The 18647-nt window shown below is 56.6% G+C and overlaps 1 protein-coding gene across 1 annotated transcript in view; it reads left to right on the plus strand.

Annotated features, from left to right (window-relative positions):
* The window catches only part of Flnc (filamin C), a 28464-nt gene continuing 9817 nt past the window's right edge, over positions 1-18647 (plus strand). The window contains exons 1-29 of the mRNA XM_052173345.1: positions 1-657; positions 5342-5590; positions 7075-7172; positions 7405-7555; positions 7646-7764; positions 7901-7978; positions 8155-8317; positions 8485-8685; positions 9978-10115; positions 10426-10552; positions 10694-10830; positions 11045-11238; positions 11336-11449; positions 12058-12201; positions 12436-12559; positions 12794-12954; positions 13208-13298; positions 13391-13560; positions 13767-13884; positions 13962-14224; positions 14574-15171; positions 15657-15830; positions 15929-16091; positions 16341-16501; positions 17196-17363; positions 17444-17567; positions 18001-18157; positions 18238-18427; positions 18613-18636. Of these exons, the coding sequence (XP_052029305.1) occupies positions 303-657; positions 5342-5590; positions 7075-7172; positions 7405-7555; positions 7646-7764; positions 7901-7978; positions 8155-8317; positions 8485-8685; positions 9978-10115; positions 10426-10552; positions 10694-10830; positions 11045-11238; positions 11336-11449; positions 12058-12201; positions 12436-12559; positions 12794-12954; positions 13208-13298; positions 13391-13560; positions 13767-13884; positions 13962-14224; positions 14574-15171; positions 15657-15830; positions 15929-16091; positions 16341-16501; positions 17196-17363; positions 17444-17567; positions 18001-18157; positions 18238-18427; positions 18613-18636 (4954 nt within the window). The 5' untranslated portion in view covers positions 1-302. The remainder of the gene's footprint in view (positions 658-5341; positions 5591-7074; positions 7173-7404; positions 7556-7645; positions 7765-7900; positions 7979-8154; positions 8318-8484; positions 8686-9977; positions 10116-10425; positions 10553-10693; positions 10831-11044; positions 11239-11335; positions 11450-12057; positions 12202-12435; positions 12560-12793; positions 12955-13207; positions 13299-13390; positions 13561-13766; positions 13885-13961; positions 14225-14573; positions 15172-15656; positions 15831-15928; positions 16092-16340; positions 16502-17195; positions 17364-17443; positions 17568-18000; positions 18158-18237; positions 18428-18612; positions 18637-18647) is intronic.

The raw sequence follows: 18647 nt of genomic DNA on the forward strand, positions 1-18647 counted from the left end.
TCTGACGTGGACCCCGAGGCTGCGGGCGCGGCGGGGGGGTCGGCAGCCCGGGGGCTTCTTAAACCCCCTGCCCTGGCCCGGCCCGCACTTCCCGATCACCGCTCCGCCCCGGGAGGGAGAGAGAACCCTAGCCGGACAGCCCAGCAGCTCAGCCCAGGAGGCCCGCGATCCCCGTCGCCCAGAGCCCTAGAGAAGTCTCCGAGAGCTCAGTGTCCCGCCGTCCCGCCCCGACAGCGCCCCGACAGCACCCACAGCCCGACCCCCAGGCCGTGCTTCCTCCCCCGGCCCCCCGCCGCGCCACCATGATGAACAACAGCAACTACTCCGACGCCTCCGGCCTCGGCCTGCTAGACGAGGCGGACGAGATGCCGTCCACCGAGAAGGACCTAGCGGAGGACGCGCCGTGGAAGAAGATCCAGCAGAACACCTTCACGCGGTGGTGCAACGAGCATCTCAAGTGCGTGGGCAAGCGCCTGACCGACCTGCAGCGAGACCTCAGCGACGGGCTGCGCCTCATCGCGCTGCTCGAAGTGCTCAGCCAGAAGCGCATGTACCGCAAGTTCCACCCGCGCCCCAACTTCCGCCAGATGAAGCTGGAAAATGTGTCTGTGGCCCTGGAGTTCCTGGAGCGCGAACACATCAAGCTCGTGTCCATCGGTCAGTGCGGGTCACAGGGATCGGTCACAGCGTGGGTAGGGACAGGGCATATAGGTGCGGGTACTGAGATCCGGAACAGGAAGCAGTTCCCTTGCCACGAGAGGACCCTTGGTCTGATTTCTCCCTCACCAGTACAAGCCGGAGCCCAGAGACCCCTCTAGGGACAGGTGGCACCCCCGAGAAGTCCCCTTCCGAAGTTTTCCGAACATCTTAGCGTCAGCCTCCCTACACACACTCCTACCAACCTGCTCAGTGTCCTCTCTTTTCCTTCCAGTGAGCAACCCTGGCTCGCACATGCTTGTGAGGCCAGGGCTGGTGCCCAGTGTTAATTTCTTGGGGGCGTATCCCGCCACCCACATGAAAGCAAATGGCTTCCCATCCCCTTCGCCGCCCCGCCGAGCAAACGCAGACTTAAGACAGGTCCCAATGGTCTCTGGCTTCTCAGGGCGCTGAGGCCGGGGAGACTAGTTAGTGGCTCCAAGCTCCACCGAAGCGGTTGGCAGGCATGTGCTCCCCATCTGGGATCTGGCCGGACTCGGGCAAACAGAGCCTGGCCTCAGAAACCTAAAAAGGCGCTGATCAACGTCCTGGGAGCTTTAACCCCTGATTGCCCTGGTCGCTTCAGTCATCTGGGAGCGGGGACTCCTGCCTGTCCATGCCCTGTTCCAACCCACCGCCTGGCCTGGGATTGGCTGCAGCTAAGGGTCAAGTTGCCCTAGAGGGAGGGGAAGTCATTGACTGTAACCAGATTTGGAAGGTGTGTCTGTTCTGTGTGGGGGTGGGGAGACGCACTAGTCCCGGGAGTCCAGAAGCCCAGGGTGGGTTTTGAGTAGCAAGAAGCTGCCTCACTCCCCTCATGTAGCCCTGCCCTGCTAGGGCCAGGTTTCCAGTTTGCACCTTGGGTGAACTCTAGAGCCCTTCTGGGATATATTAGCAGGACCTCCTGGGAGCCTGCACCCCAGGCCCTGGAAGGGAACTGTATATGGTTCCCAGTGATGTCCACCTCTACAGGCGCCCCCACCCCCACCCCCAGACCTCACTATTTAACTAGATGTCTGTCCCCTCCCTAGTCTCCCTCAGGGCCGTTTCCAGGCCTCCGGAATTAGCAGCTGAGATCAGTCTGGGGCCCTTTGCCCTGTTCAGGCTTCTTCCTGGGCCTTACCTCTTCTAGCCCCAGTACTACCCCCCCACACACACACACACCCCACCCTCCTGCTCTGGCCTGGAAATAGCCCTGTCTCCGTGACACAGCAGATGTCTCTGAGCTTTCCAGAAGGACAAGCCTGAGGACAAGGGGTGGGGGAGGGGGCCCTGGTGTTTGTGGTGGAGCTAAAAGTTAGGAGAGTGTTAGGTGGGTGTGGAGCTGAGGGGCTTGATATGAGCCAGCCCTGGGCCTGCTACCCACTTACACCTCCCCACGATGCACTGGGGTCTGAAAAGCCCAGGGTCTGAAAAGGCCGCACGATCTGACCCAGGTGGGGTCTCCTGGGGAAAGTCTGCTGCCTCTGTAAGACATTATAGGAAATGGCTCTGCCTCCCTTCCCTGCTGGCTGCGGGGGCGGTGGGCCCCTCTCCAGGCCTCATCCTTCCCCTGTGCACCTCTCCCCTCCCCCCATGGCGGTGCCTGGCTCCAGCCCCCTTGGCTCTGCTGCAAAGGGGCCGGCTCAGAGCAGAGGGGAGAAGAGGCCAGCGCTGGTTTGGGGGCGGGAGGGAAGCTCCAAGGTTCCCGCTGAGAGGAAGGGGAATTGTGCCCTGTTTGGGCCAAGTGGCTCTCCCTGTGCTGATGAGATAAGCTGTCAGCGATTCCGCAGCTGAGCTGGGGCTGGGGCTGGGGCGATGGGAAGGGAGTGTCCCAAGGAGGGACCGTCTGAATCACTCTGGCTCCCCATCCTATCTAGAAGTGGGAAAGGGTCTCCCGCCAGATACTGTCTCAGGACTGAATGAACATCCGGGCACCTGAGGGTGGGGTACTCAGAGACTCCCCACTTCTCACTAGAAGGAAAGTTGGGGCCTGGAAAGGTTGCTGACAGCTGAGAAGTTTACCAGGAAGAAGAGCTCTAGGCCTGGCTTGGGTCGAGCTCGGTACCCCTCTTACCCCCAGCACTGGGTGCAACTCCCCCCCCCCCCACACACACACACCCTCTCAACCCCTCCAAACAAAGAGGCCTATGAGGCAGCTCTGCCCCACAGCTGTTCTCCAGTTGCTATTCCTTCTCTCAGAGCCAATAGCTGAGGGAGGGGCTGGAGGGGACAGCAGCTGTCCCAGCCCCTCCCTCGGCCAGCTCTGTCTCCTCCCCTCTATTCTAGGCAAGGAGTCGGGGGGGTCACAAACTAGCTGTCTGGCTCCTCCCACCCCCTTGGGGGTGACCCCCAGGCCAGCAGAGATGCAGGCTCTTGATGGGATGCTGTGTTCCCCCACCCTCTCCCTTGCCTGGCCTCCTGAGAGGATGGAAGGAGAGAAAGGTCATAGCTTCCAGGGTGTAGTCCCGGCCCTGCTACCCAACCCCCTTCTGTCCCAAGCGGGGGACCACTTGCTGTCTGGCCCAGGGCCAGTTGCTAGGGAGAAACCTCTCTCTCCAGCAACTATGAATGACACACACACACACACACACACACACCCAGGGCCATCCCTCTCAACACTGAAGCTTCAAGGTCTCCCTCCCAGGTGTCTGGCTCCAGTTTTTGAAGAAACCTTCAGGCGTCTGGGTCTGGGCAGTTGTGAGAGAGGTTGAGGGTTCCCCAGGTGTCCAGATTGTGTGAAAGTGTTGTGAGCCCGTGTTTGAGAGAGCGAAAGCACCGAAAGCACCGGGAGGTGGTGTGTCATGGAATCTGGGAGCTGCCAAACCATTGTGCTGCAGCGAAGCCAGGGGAAAGGGGCGGGGCGGGCTGCAGGGCTGCTGGGGAAGGAAGGATGAATCAGTGGTGGGGAGGCCCGCGAGACGCAGATTCCTGTCCTGGGGGCAGGTGGGGGTGGAGCGGAGGATGACAGAGGCTCCCCAGGCCCTCTGATCTGAGGAAAGGAGAACAGAAAACACTGCGTAACAGGGTGCCTCCAGTCTCACCAGCTCTGTCTCTCAGGAAACATCAGTAAACAAGACAGAGCCTCAGTCACTTTCTAGCCTCCCACACTCAGGGAGCCTCTCACAGCTCAGGGAAGCTGAGAGATTTCAGACCTCCATTACACTATACAAACAAGCTTCCAAAAATCTATAGTCTACCAGTTGTGGTCCAAAGCGTCTCCGAGAATTGAGTCCACATGTGTGGTATTTCCCCTCCCTCCTGGGAGACACCACTGATCCTCCGCATCAGGCAACATGACTTCCAAGTTTTATCTGAGCAAGTATTGTGTGCGCCTTCTCTCCTCCCAGACCCTTTGTGTTTCAGAAGGCTTTTTAGCTTTCAGGGCAGAATGTAGGCAGAGTTGATCTGCTCCTACTCAACTTTAACTTTGCATTCAAAATACTCACCCACTTTTACTGAGATACTGTAAAGTTTGAGCCCCACCACAGAAACATAAAATCTAGGGGAGATGGTTACGTTGGTAAAGTACTTGCTATGTGAGCCTGAGGGCCTGAGATCTGATCCCAGATGCCCATGTAAAAAGCTGGTGCACCCGTAGTCCTAATTTGGGGAGGTGAAGATAGAAGATGCCCAGGGCATCCTGGCCAGCAAGTCTGGCCAAATCGGTAAGTTCGGCGAGAGACCCTGACTAAAACAAGTAAGGTGAAGAATGACTGGGAAAGATACCTGACATCGATCGATGTCTGTGGTACACTCTCGACACACACATACTCACACATGACACATGCATGCATGTCACACTCTTGGGCACACACACTCACACGTGCACATAGACATACACATACACATGCACACACACATTCCAGGTCAAGAATGGAGGAAGCTAAAAGAAAAATTTATCAATTGATCTGAGATAAAACTACAAAATGCAAACTATCTGGAAAGCAGATGATTTCTTGCCTGGGAATGTGGGGGCATGACAGGCAGGGGGAGAGGATCACAGAAGGGGAAATAGGAGAAAATTTGAGGACTGCTGGTTATACTTATTTCTTATTTTATGCCAATAGTTTTGTATGCCCTATTGTCAAGGCTTACCAGATTATCTTCTCTAATATGCGCTGCCTATGTGTCCATAAAACAGCTAAAATAAAACAAGAAGCCCTGGATGTGGCTTAGTTGGTAGACCGCTTACCTGGTATGCACAAGTCCCGGAGTTTGACTCCAGCACTATATAAACAGGTGCAGTGCTTATACCTATAATGCCAGGACTCAGGAAGCAGAGGCCAGAGCATCAGGAATTCAGAGCCACAGTCCAAGCTACGTAAGACCCGACTTGACTCAGAACAGAACACTGTATGGCCCTAAGAGGCTTGCATTTCAGAAGGACATTCGCTTAGGTGGGAGGTAGAGCCCAGGGCTGGCTGATCTTAGGGTAGAGGAAGGGGTACCAAAGCGGGAAGCAGCGTGTTTCTGAAGATGAGACCTCGCAACCGGCCATGGGAGTGAGTGAAAGACTTTGGTAGGCAGAGGAGGAGACAGGTCCCAGAGAGAGAGGAGGAATCTACCCCTTTGGCTCAAACAGCTGCTCCAGGGGCAGTGTGGGGGAGCGAGGGTACCACCTCGGGGTGCCCTTCTGAGCAGGCTTGCTCCCCTCTCTCTGCAGACAGCAAGGCTATCGTGGATGGGAACCTGAAGCTGATCCTGGGCCTGATCTGGACACTGATCCTACACTACTCCATCTCCATGCCCATGTGGGAGGATGAAGACGACGAGGATGCCCGCAAACAGACACCCAAGCAGCGCCTGCTCGGCTGGATCCAGAACAAAGTGCCCCAGCTGCCCATTACCAACTTTAACCGAGACTGGCAGGATGGCAAGGCTCTGGGTGCCCTGGTCGACAACTGTGCCCCTGGTGAGTAGGCCGGTGGAGACACCGCGGAACTATCAGCCCTGTAGGAGACCGGCAGAAAATGTGGAGACCCTGGGCGAGGCTCACACTTGTCTCCATGCTCACCCCAGGGCCTTATGGATCAGGTTGGCTGTGGGGTTTGATCCTCTTCCAGAAGTTGCCATTGGAATCCAGCTGCTCCTGGTTGCTGGGCTAGATTCAGTAGACGCAAGAAAAGGTTTCCAACCAGTCATTTTATAGACAAGCCTAGAAGCCCAGAAAGGGGTGGCGATTTGTCCGAAAACACACTCCAGAAATGACCCCAGAGCCCAGGGCTTATTTTGTTACCTAGACACTATTCCTTCCAGTGGGAAGAAAAGAAATAGGTTGGACTTACAGCAAGAAATCCTTAGTTATGTACAGAGACAACTCTTTGTACGACCCTTGGGATGGCTTTGAGAAAGGGTTGAGGGCCAGGATGGTGCCACGGTGTTGTCCAGTGACAGGTGGCTCTGGCCTGCCCTTCTGCGTCAGCCTGGTTAGACCTGAACCGATCAGAGCTCTTAGAGGGCTGAACAGCACAGGCCACAGCCCCGCTAAGGTCCAGCTTCTTCTTGACTGTCATCTACAGTGGGGGCAGTTGGCCAGAGGAGCTTCAGCCCCTTGGGGGAATCCTCCCCCGCCCCGGGGTCAGCTGGGGAGCAGCGTGGGGAGGCGGGGGCATGCAGCCTGGGAAGCATTCCCAGCTGCTGAGCCATTGCCCAAAGCTGGCTGGCGGGGCTGCCAGCAGTGAGCTCAGCTGTTCCAGCCAGTCATGGATTCCAGCCCGTGAGTGGGCCCCTTCCTCATCACTGTTATCAAACCCTCTATCTCTGCCTTGAACCAAGCCACCCCTGACCCTACAAGCAGCCCTTCACGGGTGATCTGGGATGCTGTCAGCATTCTATCTGCTGGGAGGCTCGGCTCTCAATGTCCATGCAGAGGAGTCCATCCTCCTGCCTTGATGCTGCTTTATTTGATGCCTCAGTTTCCCCAATAGTCAGTTAAGAAGAGAAGGAGAGTTGTCCCTAAGGCTCATGGGGAGTAGCTTAGAGTAGTGGGATTTCTGGAAACCCATGAAGATGCATCATAGGATTGGGGGAGACAGAGCCCTCGCCTTCTGTCCACACTAAGGCAGCTGGCATGTGGGGGTCCTTTGATGGGGTTTGGGGCTTGGGGGTCTCTACTAGGTCTTGGGTTCAGCAGGCTGCTGGCTGGTAAGGCTGGTGCCAGGCTGTATGATCGCGGGAGAGAGAAAGGCCTTATTGTTGATGCTAGCTAGCAAGGACTGCTATGCCTTACATGGTGATTGGCTGCAATGTCAGGGGATAGCGGGAACCTGACTGGGGAAGGTCCTAGAGCTGGCCAGAAAGGATGTGAAGCCATGGCCTCTCAGAATATTGGCCAAACAAAGACTCTGTGCTAGTTCCGTGGTTCACTGACTGTTGTGTTCTTCACCATCTCTCTAGGTCTCTGCCCTGACTGGGAAGCCTGGGACCCCAACCAGCCTGTGCAGAATGCCAGAGAGGCCATGCAGCAAGCCGATGACTGGCTCGGGGTGCCCCAGGTACGCTGTCACACGGCATAGTGGGGGCATGGGGTGCCCCAGGTACGCTGTCACATGGCATAGTGGGGGCATGGGGTGCCCCAGGTACGCTGTCACATGGCATAGTGGGGCATGGGGGGAGGGGGAGGGGGACTGTACAGGACTAGAGAGGTAAGGACTGTATGGATGCCTGGCAAGGAAGCAGGTGGGAACTGGGAGAGAAGTGTGCAATCATCCTTTCTTCCTACGGCAGGTGATTGCCCCTGAAGAAATCGTGGATCCCAATGTGGATGAGCACTCCGTCATGACCTACCTGTCCCAGTTTCCTAAGGCCAAGCTCAAACCCGGTGCCCCTGTCCGCTCTAAGCAGCTGAATCCTAAGAAAGCCATTGCCTATGGGCCAGGTATGTGTGGAGTCCTAAGAGCCTCCCTGGGGGAGGCATCTGGGCAGGCAGGGAACCTTTGAGTGATCTGGACTCTGCTTCCACGCGCAGGCATTGAGCCCCAGGGCAACACTGTGCTGCAGCCTGCCCACTTCACCGTGCAGACGGTAGATGCTGGTGTGGGGGAGGTGCTGGTCTACATCGAAGACCCCGAAGGACACACGGAGGAGGTACAGTGGAGTACTGGAGATAAAGGGATCAGTAGGGGGCTGAAACCAGAGAACACTTGGGACAGTGGAGTCCCGGGATTACGGGATCAGTCAGGGTTACCACTGTGTGATCTTCAATCTTTTTCCTTCCCAACAGGCCAAAGTAGTTCCCAACAATGACAAGGACCGTACATATGCCGTGTCGTATGTGCCCAAGGTTGCTGGGTTACACAAGGTATCTCCCTAGAGGCCCTCCTGGCTACTCATGGCTGTTGCCTTCACCGCTGTCCCTCTCAGCCCACCCCCCACTGCCACTGCCTGCCCAGCACCCTCACTTTGCCTCTGCACTCCCTCAGAGCTAGTCTCCCCTAGAAGCTAACCTTTGCCCCCCTGCCCCCGCCCCCACCCCAGGTGACCGTGCTCTTTGCTGGCCAGAACATCGAGCGTAGTCCCTTTGAGGTGAATGTGGCCATGGCTCTTGGGGATGCCAACAAGGTATCCGCCCGTGGCCCTGGTCTGGAACCTGTGGGTAACGTGGCCAACAAACCCACCTACTTTGACATCTATACTGCCGGTAAGTGTTAGCCCAGGATGGGTTGAGTGGTAGCCTGTGACAGTGTATGGGTGTGAGGCTGAGACAAGATCCTAGGTGGTAGTGCTAGGGCGGTTCAAGGATGGGGGAGCCTGATCAGATGTGTGTGCGTGTCCAGAGCGGGTTACTGACAGCCTTGTCCTTCACAGGGGCTGGCACTGGTGATGTTGCTGTGGTGATCGTGGACCCACAGGGGCGGCGGGATACAGTCGAGGTGGCCCTGGAGGACAAGGGTGACAACACATTCCGCTGCACATACAGGCCTGTGATGGAGGGGCCACACACCGTGCATGTAGCCTTTGCTGGTGCACCCATCACCCGGAGTCCTTTCCCAGTTCATGTGGCAGAAGGTAAGAGTGCTTCGCCTCACCAAAGCCAGATGCAGAAAGCCTGTCACCAAACTTCAGCTCTGAGGACTGATGAGAAATGACGCACAGGGCTGGAGGAGGGGGCGGTAGCTAACTGTGTGGGCTCATGTCAGGCAGGGGCAACTGGGGTTCCTGTGGGATCTCCTTTGTCATCCCTCCGCCCTAAGGAGGCTGGTATGGGTAAGAGGGGTTCAGAGACCACAGGGAAAGAGACCAGAATATGGGCCACCTGGAAGGATTGGGAGGAGTCACAGGGACACATGTGACAGGCTCTCCCCCCCCACCTGCTCCCGTGTGTGAGGCCCTCAGTTGGTGATCCTACCCCCCAACTGGTTCTCTCCCTGTACTCAGTGCCCTTGCTGCCGCCCACCCCCTCTGTACCCATCGTCCACCAGGCCAAGAGAGTGGCGCCACGTTAGTACTCGCCAGTGGAGGTGGGGCCAGGCATGGCCACAGCTGGCTGGCCTCACCCGTGCTTCACCCGTGGCATGCCCACACGGTGTGGATTGCTCCCGTTCTGTGGCCTTGTGTGACAGGCTGGAGCTCCGAGACACTGTATGTGTTCCCTGGCAGGTTTAGTTTTGTTTCACCGTCCACCTTGTGGTCTCCGTCACAAACTTTAGATTCTGTCCCACCAATGTCTACCAATGTTCTGTGCCTGGCCCCAGCTGCTGAGCCACTGGCTGGATTCTGTGGCAGTGTCCGAGCTCTGTGCCGCAGGCTGTCTTCTCTGGCGGGCCTAGGCTATATGTCACTGTTGGTTCTGTGGTGCCCCCCTCCCCCCCAGCTCCTGCCATTCTCTGTATTGTACCAGGCTGGTTTCGATGCATTGCCCATGCGCAGCGGAAGGCTTGATGCTGCATGGAACGCCTCTTGTTCCATGGTGGTGCTGGATGGTTTGTGGCATGCCACAGTTTGTGAGCCAGCAATGGAGGTGCCGAGAAAGCCTAGGGTTATAGTAGAAAGAAAGCCTTAAGTGTGGATAGAGAGTTCTCCTTTCTCTTAGCCCACGCGGTACAGAATCTGCCACATCTTCGTCTTAAGTGGCTCCAAGGAAAGGCTCTGATCTGGGTCTGCAGCCAGATCTCTGCCCAGCACCCAGCATTGCTAGCAGCAGACCCAGTTCCGTGATGGGCACAGAAAGCATGGGGCAGGGTTGCATGAGGCCATGCCCAGTGCCTGGGAGGGGTCAGGAGATCCATGCCCAGTACAGGAGCGTGGCCTTCGTCCACAGTCATTCAGCACCCAGATCTTCTGTCTCTTCCTCTCCCCAGCCTGTAATCCCAATGCCTGCCGAGCCTCTGGGCGAGGCCTACAGCCCAAAGGTGTGCGTGTGAAAGAGGTGGCTGACTTCAAGGTGTTCACCAAGGGCGCTGGCAGCGGGGAGCTCAAGGTCACAGTCAAAGGTCCAAGTGAGTGCCAGGGCCCAGGGCTGGGGGACAATGACAGCCAGGACACACAGCCCCATCCCAAGATTCCAGAGACATGGTGACCCATGGATTCTCCTCTCTGCCTCAGTTTCCCAGTCTGGAAACGAGAGCCAGTAGTCTTTACCTTAGGCTGTTGTGCTCAGGGACGACACGTGGTCTTGCCGTGAGTTTCAGCTCTGCACACTGGTAGCACCTTCCTCAGATGGGCCTAGGTCCCAAGGACTCCTCGAGGGGACAAAGAACCTGGGACTCCCAGACTTTGACCTGTACTCTCTGACCTTCATTTCCTCAGAGGGCACAGAGGAGCCAGTGAAAGTTCGGGAAGCCGGAGACGGTGTGTTTGAGTGCGAGTACTACCCAGTGGTCCCTGGGAAGTATGTGGTGACCATCACTTGGGGTGGCTATGCCGTTCCCCGCAGGTAAGCACAACGCCTCCTCCCTGTCTGCGTCCTCCTGTCTGGGTCATTTGCTGCAAGGAAAGGAAGATGTGCCTGGAGATTTGAAGGAAAAGAAGAGGGGCACTGCCTGACACCGATGCCAGCTCTTTCCTTTATTCCTAGTCCATTTGAGGTCCAGGTGAGCCCAGAGGCCGGAACCCAGAAAGTGCGGGCATGGGGTCCGGGATTGGAGACTGGCCAGGTGGGCAAGTCAGCTGACTTCGTGGTGGAAGCCATCGGCACAGAAGTGGGAACACTGGGTAAGTGGCTAGGTAGCATGAGGCATATGACAAAGGACTGAATGCTGGGGAGGAGCTGGGGAAGACAGTGAGACTCAGAAGGCTGTCAGGATAAGCATAGAGTGGGGACATAGGGGTAACTGTGCTGGGAGCAGAAGGAAACATGGGGGACCTGCCTGAGAGGCCTGGCTACTCCTTATAAAAATGCTCTCTGACCCTTCCCACCGCTCCCCAGGTTTCTCCATCGAGGGGCCCTCGCAAGCCAAGATTGAGTGTGATGACAAAGGCGACGGCTCTTGTGACGTGCGATACTGGCCCACGGAGCCCGGGGAGTATGCCGTGCATGTCATCTGTGATGATGAGGACATCCGGGACTCGCCTTTCATCGCCCACATTCAGCCAGCCGCGCCAGACTGCTTCCCAGACAAGGTGGGGTCCTAGCTCCCACACTCCGCCTGGACTGGGCTCGGGCGCTCTGTTCCTCCTCCTGTCCCCAACCCTGCCCCCTGTCTTGTCTGGAACATAGGTGAAAGCCTTTGGACCTGGCCTGGAGCCCACTGGCTGCATCGTGGACAGGCCTGCCGAGTTCACCATTGATGCCCGCGCTGCTGGCAAGGGAGATTTGAAGCTCTATGCCCAGGTGGGACACCGCTGTCTCCACTGTACCCTACTGCCCCACATAGGGGCCTAAAGAATGGAGGTTGTAGTATCCTGGAAAGACAGGAGTGAACATCACGTGGTCATAGTTCTGTGGAAAATTAAAACCATATTTTCTTACAGATGATAATCTTAAAAACATTTTCAAAATTCATTTTTTAATCAGTAATTTGAAGTTGAAAGATGATTTCACCATATGTGACATTGGCTTCAAGTCAGTTTAACAAATTAGTGTTCACTGACCCCTAAAGATCCTGAAGCGCCAAGGAGACAGTTGTTCTTTAAAAAGCTTGTTTAATCAGTTTTAGGAACATTGATTTAGCCTCTCCCTAACTACTAACACATAAGCTAAACATAAGGTCAGAAGCAGGCCCTACAGGTGACTTCATGCCAATTCTTTTGGCTCCCGAGGTAGACACTGGCCACCAAAGCACGTGGTGCTAGCCTCAGTAGCTGGACCTTGAGTGGGGGGTGTAGATACTGGTTGGAATAGAGACGTGCAGAGTCTGCCTGATCCAGCAGAGGGCGCACTGAGATACCTGTGGCCTTCTCTGCTCCCATGAACATTGCTTGGCTTGTTGGTACCCACAGGATGCAGATGGCTGCCCCATCGACATCAAGGTGATCCCCAATGGCGACGGTACCTTCCGCTGCTCCTACGTGCCTACCAAGCCCATTAAACATACTATCATCATCTCCTGGGGCGGCGTCAACGTGCCCAAGAGCCCCTTCAGGGTATGTCTGCCAGCGTTGCCCTGTGCATACTACCAGGAGTCCCAAGGAATGTGGGCTCCATGCAGCAGATTGTGGCTGTCCTGGATGCTCTGCGTATTTCCCTTCCTCAAGGGCCCCCACAAAGAGGCGAAGACTGGTCCAGCTGAGGCTTGGGGTGGGGAGTTGCGGGGAAGGGTTAGCCTTGAGCAATGCCTACTCATATGCTCAATGTGAGCATAACCCCCCTGCCCACAGGTGAATGTGGGAGAAGGCAGCCATCCCGAGCGGGTGAAGGTGTACGGCCCTGGAGTAGAGAAGACGGGCCTTAAAGCCAACGAGCCCACCTATTTCACAGTCGACTGTAGCGAAGCAGGGCAAGGTAAGCCATGCCCTCAGGGCGTGTCCTGGTTGGTAAGCTACTCTCTCAGGGGCGTGCCCTGGTTGGGAAGCCACTCCCTCGGGGGCGTGTCCTGGGTGGGAAGCCACTCCCTCAGGGGCGTGTCCTGGGTGGGAAGGGCTTGAATCCACTAGATTTCCTGGGCACCATTCCAGGAGCCTCTAACCAGAGAAGCTCTTGAGCCTTATGCATAGCCCGGGCCCTTCCTCCCCCCAGGTGATGTGAGCATTGGGATTAAGTGTGCCCCTGGCGTGGTGGGGCCTGTGGAAGCTGACATCGACTTCGACATCATCAAGAATGACAATGACACTTTCACAGTCAAGTACACACCCCCCGGGGCCGGCCACTACACGATCATGGTGCTGTTTGCCAACCAGGTGCGGTAGCCCTCGCCTACAGTTGGTAGCCGTGGGTTTGCATGCTAAAGGTCTGGGAGGGCAGTTGGAAATGAGTTGTTTCTGGGGCAGAACACAATTACACAGAGGCCGTGGAGTGAGTCCTTTGGTGTGGGCCTCGTCCATCCACCACGATGGCGCTGTACCCTCACTGGGTTCCTGAGCGGATGACCCGGGCAGCATCTAGGTCAATCCTGTCCCCTGGGAAACCTGACTAAGCCTTTTCCACATCCAGGAGATCCCTGCCAGTCCCTTCCACATCAAGGTGGACCCATCCCACGATGCTAGCAAGGTCAAGGCCGAGGGCCCCGGGCTGAGCCGCACAGGTAGACGTCTGGACAAGGGTGGAGCCTGTATGCGTTGGGGGTGGGGTTAGTTGGTCCCCAGGCCCTCACTGCCGTCTCTTGGGGGGCTTCAGGTGTGGAGGTTGGAAAGCCGACTCACTTCACGGTGCTGACCAAGGGAGCAGGCAAGGCCGAGCTGGACGTGCACTTTGCTGGGGCAGCCAAAGGCGAGGCCGTGCGAGACTTTGAAATCATTGACAACCACGACTACTCCTATACTGTCAAGTACACTGCCGTCCAGCAGGTAGGCCTCGTCCCTTCGCCTTTCCCTGTGCTGCTGATGGGGCCCGACCATAACCTCCTCAGCCGCATCAGACCCATCTGGGCCGTTGGCTGCTTCCTGTCTCCTGCCCGCTCTTGCTCTAGGTCAATGAACTACAGCGCCCAAGGAGCTGTTACCAGATTGTGTCTAAACCACCACATTCTGACACATTCTCTTTTACCCAACAGGGCAACATGGCAGTAACAGTGACCTACGGTGGGGACCCTGTCCCCAAAAGTCCCTTTGTGGTGAATGTGGCACCCCCGCTGGACCTCAGCAAAGTCAAAGTTCAAGGCCTTAACAGCAGTAAGTGAAGAGCCGCCCTGGGGCTGAGGGGTTTGGGCGAGTGGCTGGAGTCTACTCACAGTATCCCCTCCCTTCAGAGGTAGCTGTGGGACAGGAACAGGCATTCTCAGTGAACACCAGAGGGGCTGGTGGTCAGGGCCAGCTAGATGTGCGGATGACGTCGCCCTCCCGACGGCCTATCCCCTGCAAGCTGGAGCCTGGGGGTGGAGCAGAAGCCCAGGCTGTCCGCTACATGCCCCCTGAAGAAGGGCCTTACAAGGTGGACATCACCTATGATGGTCATCCAGTGTCTGGCAGCCCCTTTGCTGTGGAAGGCGTCCTGCCCCCTGACCCCTCCAAGGTAAAATATGGGGGCTGGTGGGATCCAGGAGTTGGGGGCTGATAGAAAAGGTGGATGCATTCTAGTCAGAGGCCGGAAGGACAGATGTGCCTGGAGTAGGTTCTTCCAGGGCCGGGACCATCCTCTATGCAGGGCCTGTCTTAGACACAGCTTAGTTAGTTCAGCGCTAGCTGTGGAATCTGACCTGAGCTTGAATCTCACTGTTACTTCATGTTCACCTCAGTGTCCTCTCCTGGAGCTGTAACCACTCTGCAGCAGCTCAGGGTGCTTAGGCAGGTGGCAGCCACAGAGGCTGGGAGCTTAGGAGAAACCAAGTTCAAGGGACTAACACACGTGTTCATCTTCCTAGGTCTGCGCATATGGCCCTGGTCTCAAGGGTGGGCTCGTAGGCACCCCGGCACCATTCTCCATTGACACCAAGGGGGCCGGCACGGGAGGCCTGGGGCTGACTGTGGAGGGCCCCTGCGAAGCCAAGATCGAATGCCAAGACAATGGTGACGGGTCTTGTGCAGTCAGCTACCTGCCCACGGAGCCAGGCGAGTACACCATCAATATCCTGTTTGCTGAAGCCCACATCCCCGGCTCACCCTTCAAGGCCACCATCCAGCCTGTGTTCGACCCAAGCAAGGTGAGGGCCAGTGGGCCAGGCCTGGAGCGTGGCAAGGCTGGAGAGGCAGCCACCTTCACCGTGGACTGCTCGGAAGCGGGCGAGGCCGAGCTGACCATCGAGATCCTGTCAGACGCCGGTGTCAAAGCTGAGGTGCTGATCCAGAACAACGCGGACGGCACCTACCACATCACCTACAGCCCGGCCTTCCCCGGCACCTACACCATCACCATCAAGTATGGCGGCCACCCCATACCCAAGTTCCCCACCCGTGTCCACGTGCAGCCTGCAGTTGATACCAGTGGCATCAAGGTCTCTGGGCCTGGTGTGGAGCCACATGGTAAGAGAGGAGCAGCACAGTGTCCGAGTTCTGGGGCTAGGTCTGGAAGGAGGGGAGGGGAGTGGGGGGATGGGCAGGTGAGGTTTCAGGGACTGACACACCACAGGGGACCAAAAGGGCGTGCAGGTTACTCTCTGCTCCTGTGACAAAATGGCATCTGCCCCTGGGCACTTTTCTGGTGAGATCTTTGAACTCATCCGTTTAAGACATCTCAGACCTAATAAAACCGAGGATGTACAGGGGCACAGCGGGGAAAGCCGTGTCTTAGGGGTTGTCGGGAATCAGAGGATAGTTAGGTGAATGTGCTGTTTGCGAGAGAGCGCCAGACTCAGCTAGGACTAAGCCAGCAGAGGTAGATAGGATGCAGTCCTCAGCCCGGCAGAGGGCAGAGGAGGGGGAAAGGCCTGAGACCTTGAAGGAACAGCTATGGAGTAAGGGATGAAGAGGGGTCTGCAGGAGAGCTGAGCATGGCTCTCTGGATCTAGGTGTCCTGCGGGAGGTGACCACCGAGTTTACTGTGGATGCAAGATCTCTAACGGCTACGGGTGGCAACCACGTGACAGCTCGTGTCCTCAACCCCTCGGGTGCTAAGACAGATACCTATGTGACAGACAACGGGGACGGCACCTACCGGGTGCAGTACACTGCCTATGAAGAGGGTAAGAGATTTGAGAGGGAGGGTGTGGCTCCCGGAACGCTGAGGTGGGCAGTGATTGGGGCTCTGCACTCCTTGGCTGACTCTGTGACTGGCTTCCAGGGGTGCATTTGGTGGAGGTGCAATACGATGACGTAGCCGTGCCCAAGAGCCCCTTCCGAGTGGGTGTGACTGAGGGCTGTGACCCCACCCGAGTCCGGGCCTTTGGGCCAGGCCTGGAGAGTGGCTTGGTCAACAAGGCCAACCGCTTCACTGTGGAAACCAGGTATCCTTCTCTCTGCCTAACCTTGACCCAAGGGCATGTCCATCTTGATTCCTGCTTGACTGCCCTTCCCATCTGTCAGGGGTGACCCGGGATCATTCCTCTCCATGTTCCCAAACAGCCCATTTCAGCCCATCCCTCAGGGCACCAGGCCCCCGCAGCCCGCCCTCTTTTCTCCCCTCACCCCTGCCCCCAATCCCTCCCATCCCTTTCATTGGCTCTAGAACAGCTAATGGGAGTGTTCTTTTATAGGGGTGCTGGCACAGGAGGCCTTGGCCTAGCCATCGAGGGCCCCTCAGAAGCTAAGATGTCCTGCAAGGACAACAAAGATGGGAGTTGCACAGTGGAGTACGTCCCCTTCACCCCTGGAGACTACGATGTCAACATCACCTTTGGGGGACAGCCCATCCCAGGTGGGCAAAGAGGGAGGGGTGGGCTCTGGGAAGAGGATGACGGGATGCTGAGGTCATGAGGAGAAGGGACGTAGAGATTTGCAGAGGGTGAGAAGCAGGGCAGGAGTGCCATGGATGTGGTAACCCTCCAGTTCGTTCTCAGGGGTCCTTGCCTTGACCTTGGTCATACAGATCACTGACTAGATTTGCTGTCCTACAGCCAGCTGCCTGGGCATGGCATGTCTTCTGTTACTATAGGAAGTAGTCTGCTAAAACAAATTGTTTTCTCTTATTTAATTCTGCATATCCTCTCCCTATTTCAACTCCAATGTCAAAAGACATAAGTTGTGTTTAAAAATACTCCATTGTTAGCGTTTTAAAGATTTAGGAGGGCTTTCTTCCCAGGCTGAGTCTAAGAAGGTGAGGTTTGCCCTGCCTGATTCTGCAGTCAAATTTGCTTACTCTTTTTTTATTTTTATTTTTATTTTTATTTTATTTATTTATTTATTTATTTATTTATTTATTTATTTATTTATTTATTTTATTTCTAAGCAAGTTCCAAACGGCTTTCTCACGTTGCTCTGCCTCTATGGGCCTCTCTGCAGCAGGGAGGTTGTCTGCTCCATAGGGCCTCAGTGCAGGAAGACAGACTGTGCCAGGCAGTGGGCAGAGGCTAGCCACCACCATCTCCCCCTCCTCTGTTCTACCCTCCCAGGAAGCCCATTCCGAGTTCCTGTGAAGGATGTGGTAGACCCCGGGAAGGTGAAGTGCTCAGGGCCAGGGCTAGGGACCGGCGTCAGGGCTCGGGTACCTCAGACCTTCACAGTGGACTGCAGCCAAGCAGGCCAGGCCCCTCTGCAGGTGGCAGTGCTGGGACCCACAGGTATGAAATGTCTGGGGTGAAAGAAGGGAGAGAGGGGAGGCTCCAGGAGGCCCTATTGACACTCCTCTGCCTTTGTTCAGGGGTGGCTGAGCCTGTGGAGGTGCGTGACAATGGGGACGGTACCCACACTGTCCACTACACACCTGCCACTGATGGGCCCTATACCGTGGCCGTCAAGTATGCTGACCAGGAGGTGCCACGCAGGTAAGGACCAGCCTGGGGCAATCCATGCTGAGCTAGAGCTTCTCCTGGGGCCTCACCTTCAAGGCCGGGACTTGGGCAGAGTTCCCCTTATCTGTCTAAACCTTCTTCCGGGACTGTCCCATCCTGCCCCACTCCAAGGTTCCCTGCCCTGAAGGTAATATCACCCCAGTAGCTTCAGCACCAAATAAGCATCAAGGAAAAGAGCCATAGAAAGTATATGGACTCTTAAACAATTAACAGCATCTTCCTTTGGAGAAAGGAAGGACCGTGTTCAATGGGTCCTTCAGTGACCCAAACACAAGGTGTCTCCTGGTTCAGGGAGGCAGCCCCTCCACACTGCCCTGCAGAGTCGCTCCTTCTGCCCTTTGTGGAAAGGCTCACAGCTCTCAAGCTCCAACTCCCTGACAACTGCCCGTTCCTTCTGTTTTTCAAGCCCTTTCAAGATCAAAGTGCTTCCAGCCCACGATGCCAGCAAAGTGCGGGCCAGCGGCCCTGGCCTCAATGCCTCGGGCATCCCTGCCAGCCTGCCCGTGGAGTTCACCATTGATGCTCGGGATGCTGGGGAGGGGCTTCTCACTGTCCAGATCTTGGTGAGTCTGGGCACAACCCCCTGCCCAGCCAGGCTCTGTGGACAGACATAGGCAGGTCTGACCTCCCTCTCCTCCTCTAGGATCCCGAGGGTAAACCCAAGAAGGCCAACATCCGAGACAATGGGGACGGCACATACACCGTGTCCTACCTGCCAGACATGAGTGGTCGGTACACCATCACCATCAAGTACGGTGGGGACGAGATCCCTTACTCTCCCTTCCGCATCCACGCCCTGCCTACAGGGGATGCAAGCAAGTGCCTTGTTACAGGTGAGTGCCAGCTCGGATCCCTCCCTCCTCGCCATCCAGTCCCCTTAGAGTGCATTTAGTCTCCCAGCCCAGCCCAGCCCAGCCTTGCCCAGCCCAGCCCAGCCCAGCCCAGCCCAGCCCAGCCCTGCCCCCTGCCACTAGCTCATCTTGAACCTTCATGGCCTAACTTTCTTATCTATTTCCAGTGTCCATTGGAGGCCATGGACTGGGTGAGTAACCT

This window comes from Apodemus sylvaticus, chromosome 2 (assembly GCF_947179515.1).
Source record: "Apodemus sylvaticus chromosome 2, mApoSyl1.1, whole genome shotgun sequence".
NCBI lineage: Eukaryota > Metazoa > Chordata > Mammalia > Rodentia > Muridae > Apodemus > Apodemus sylvaticus.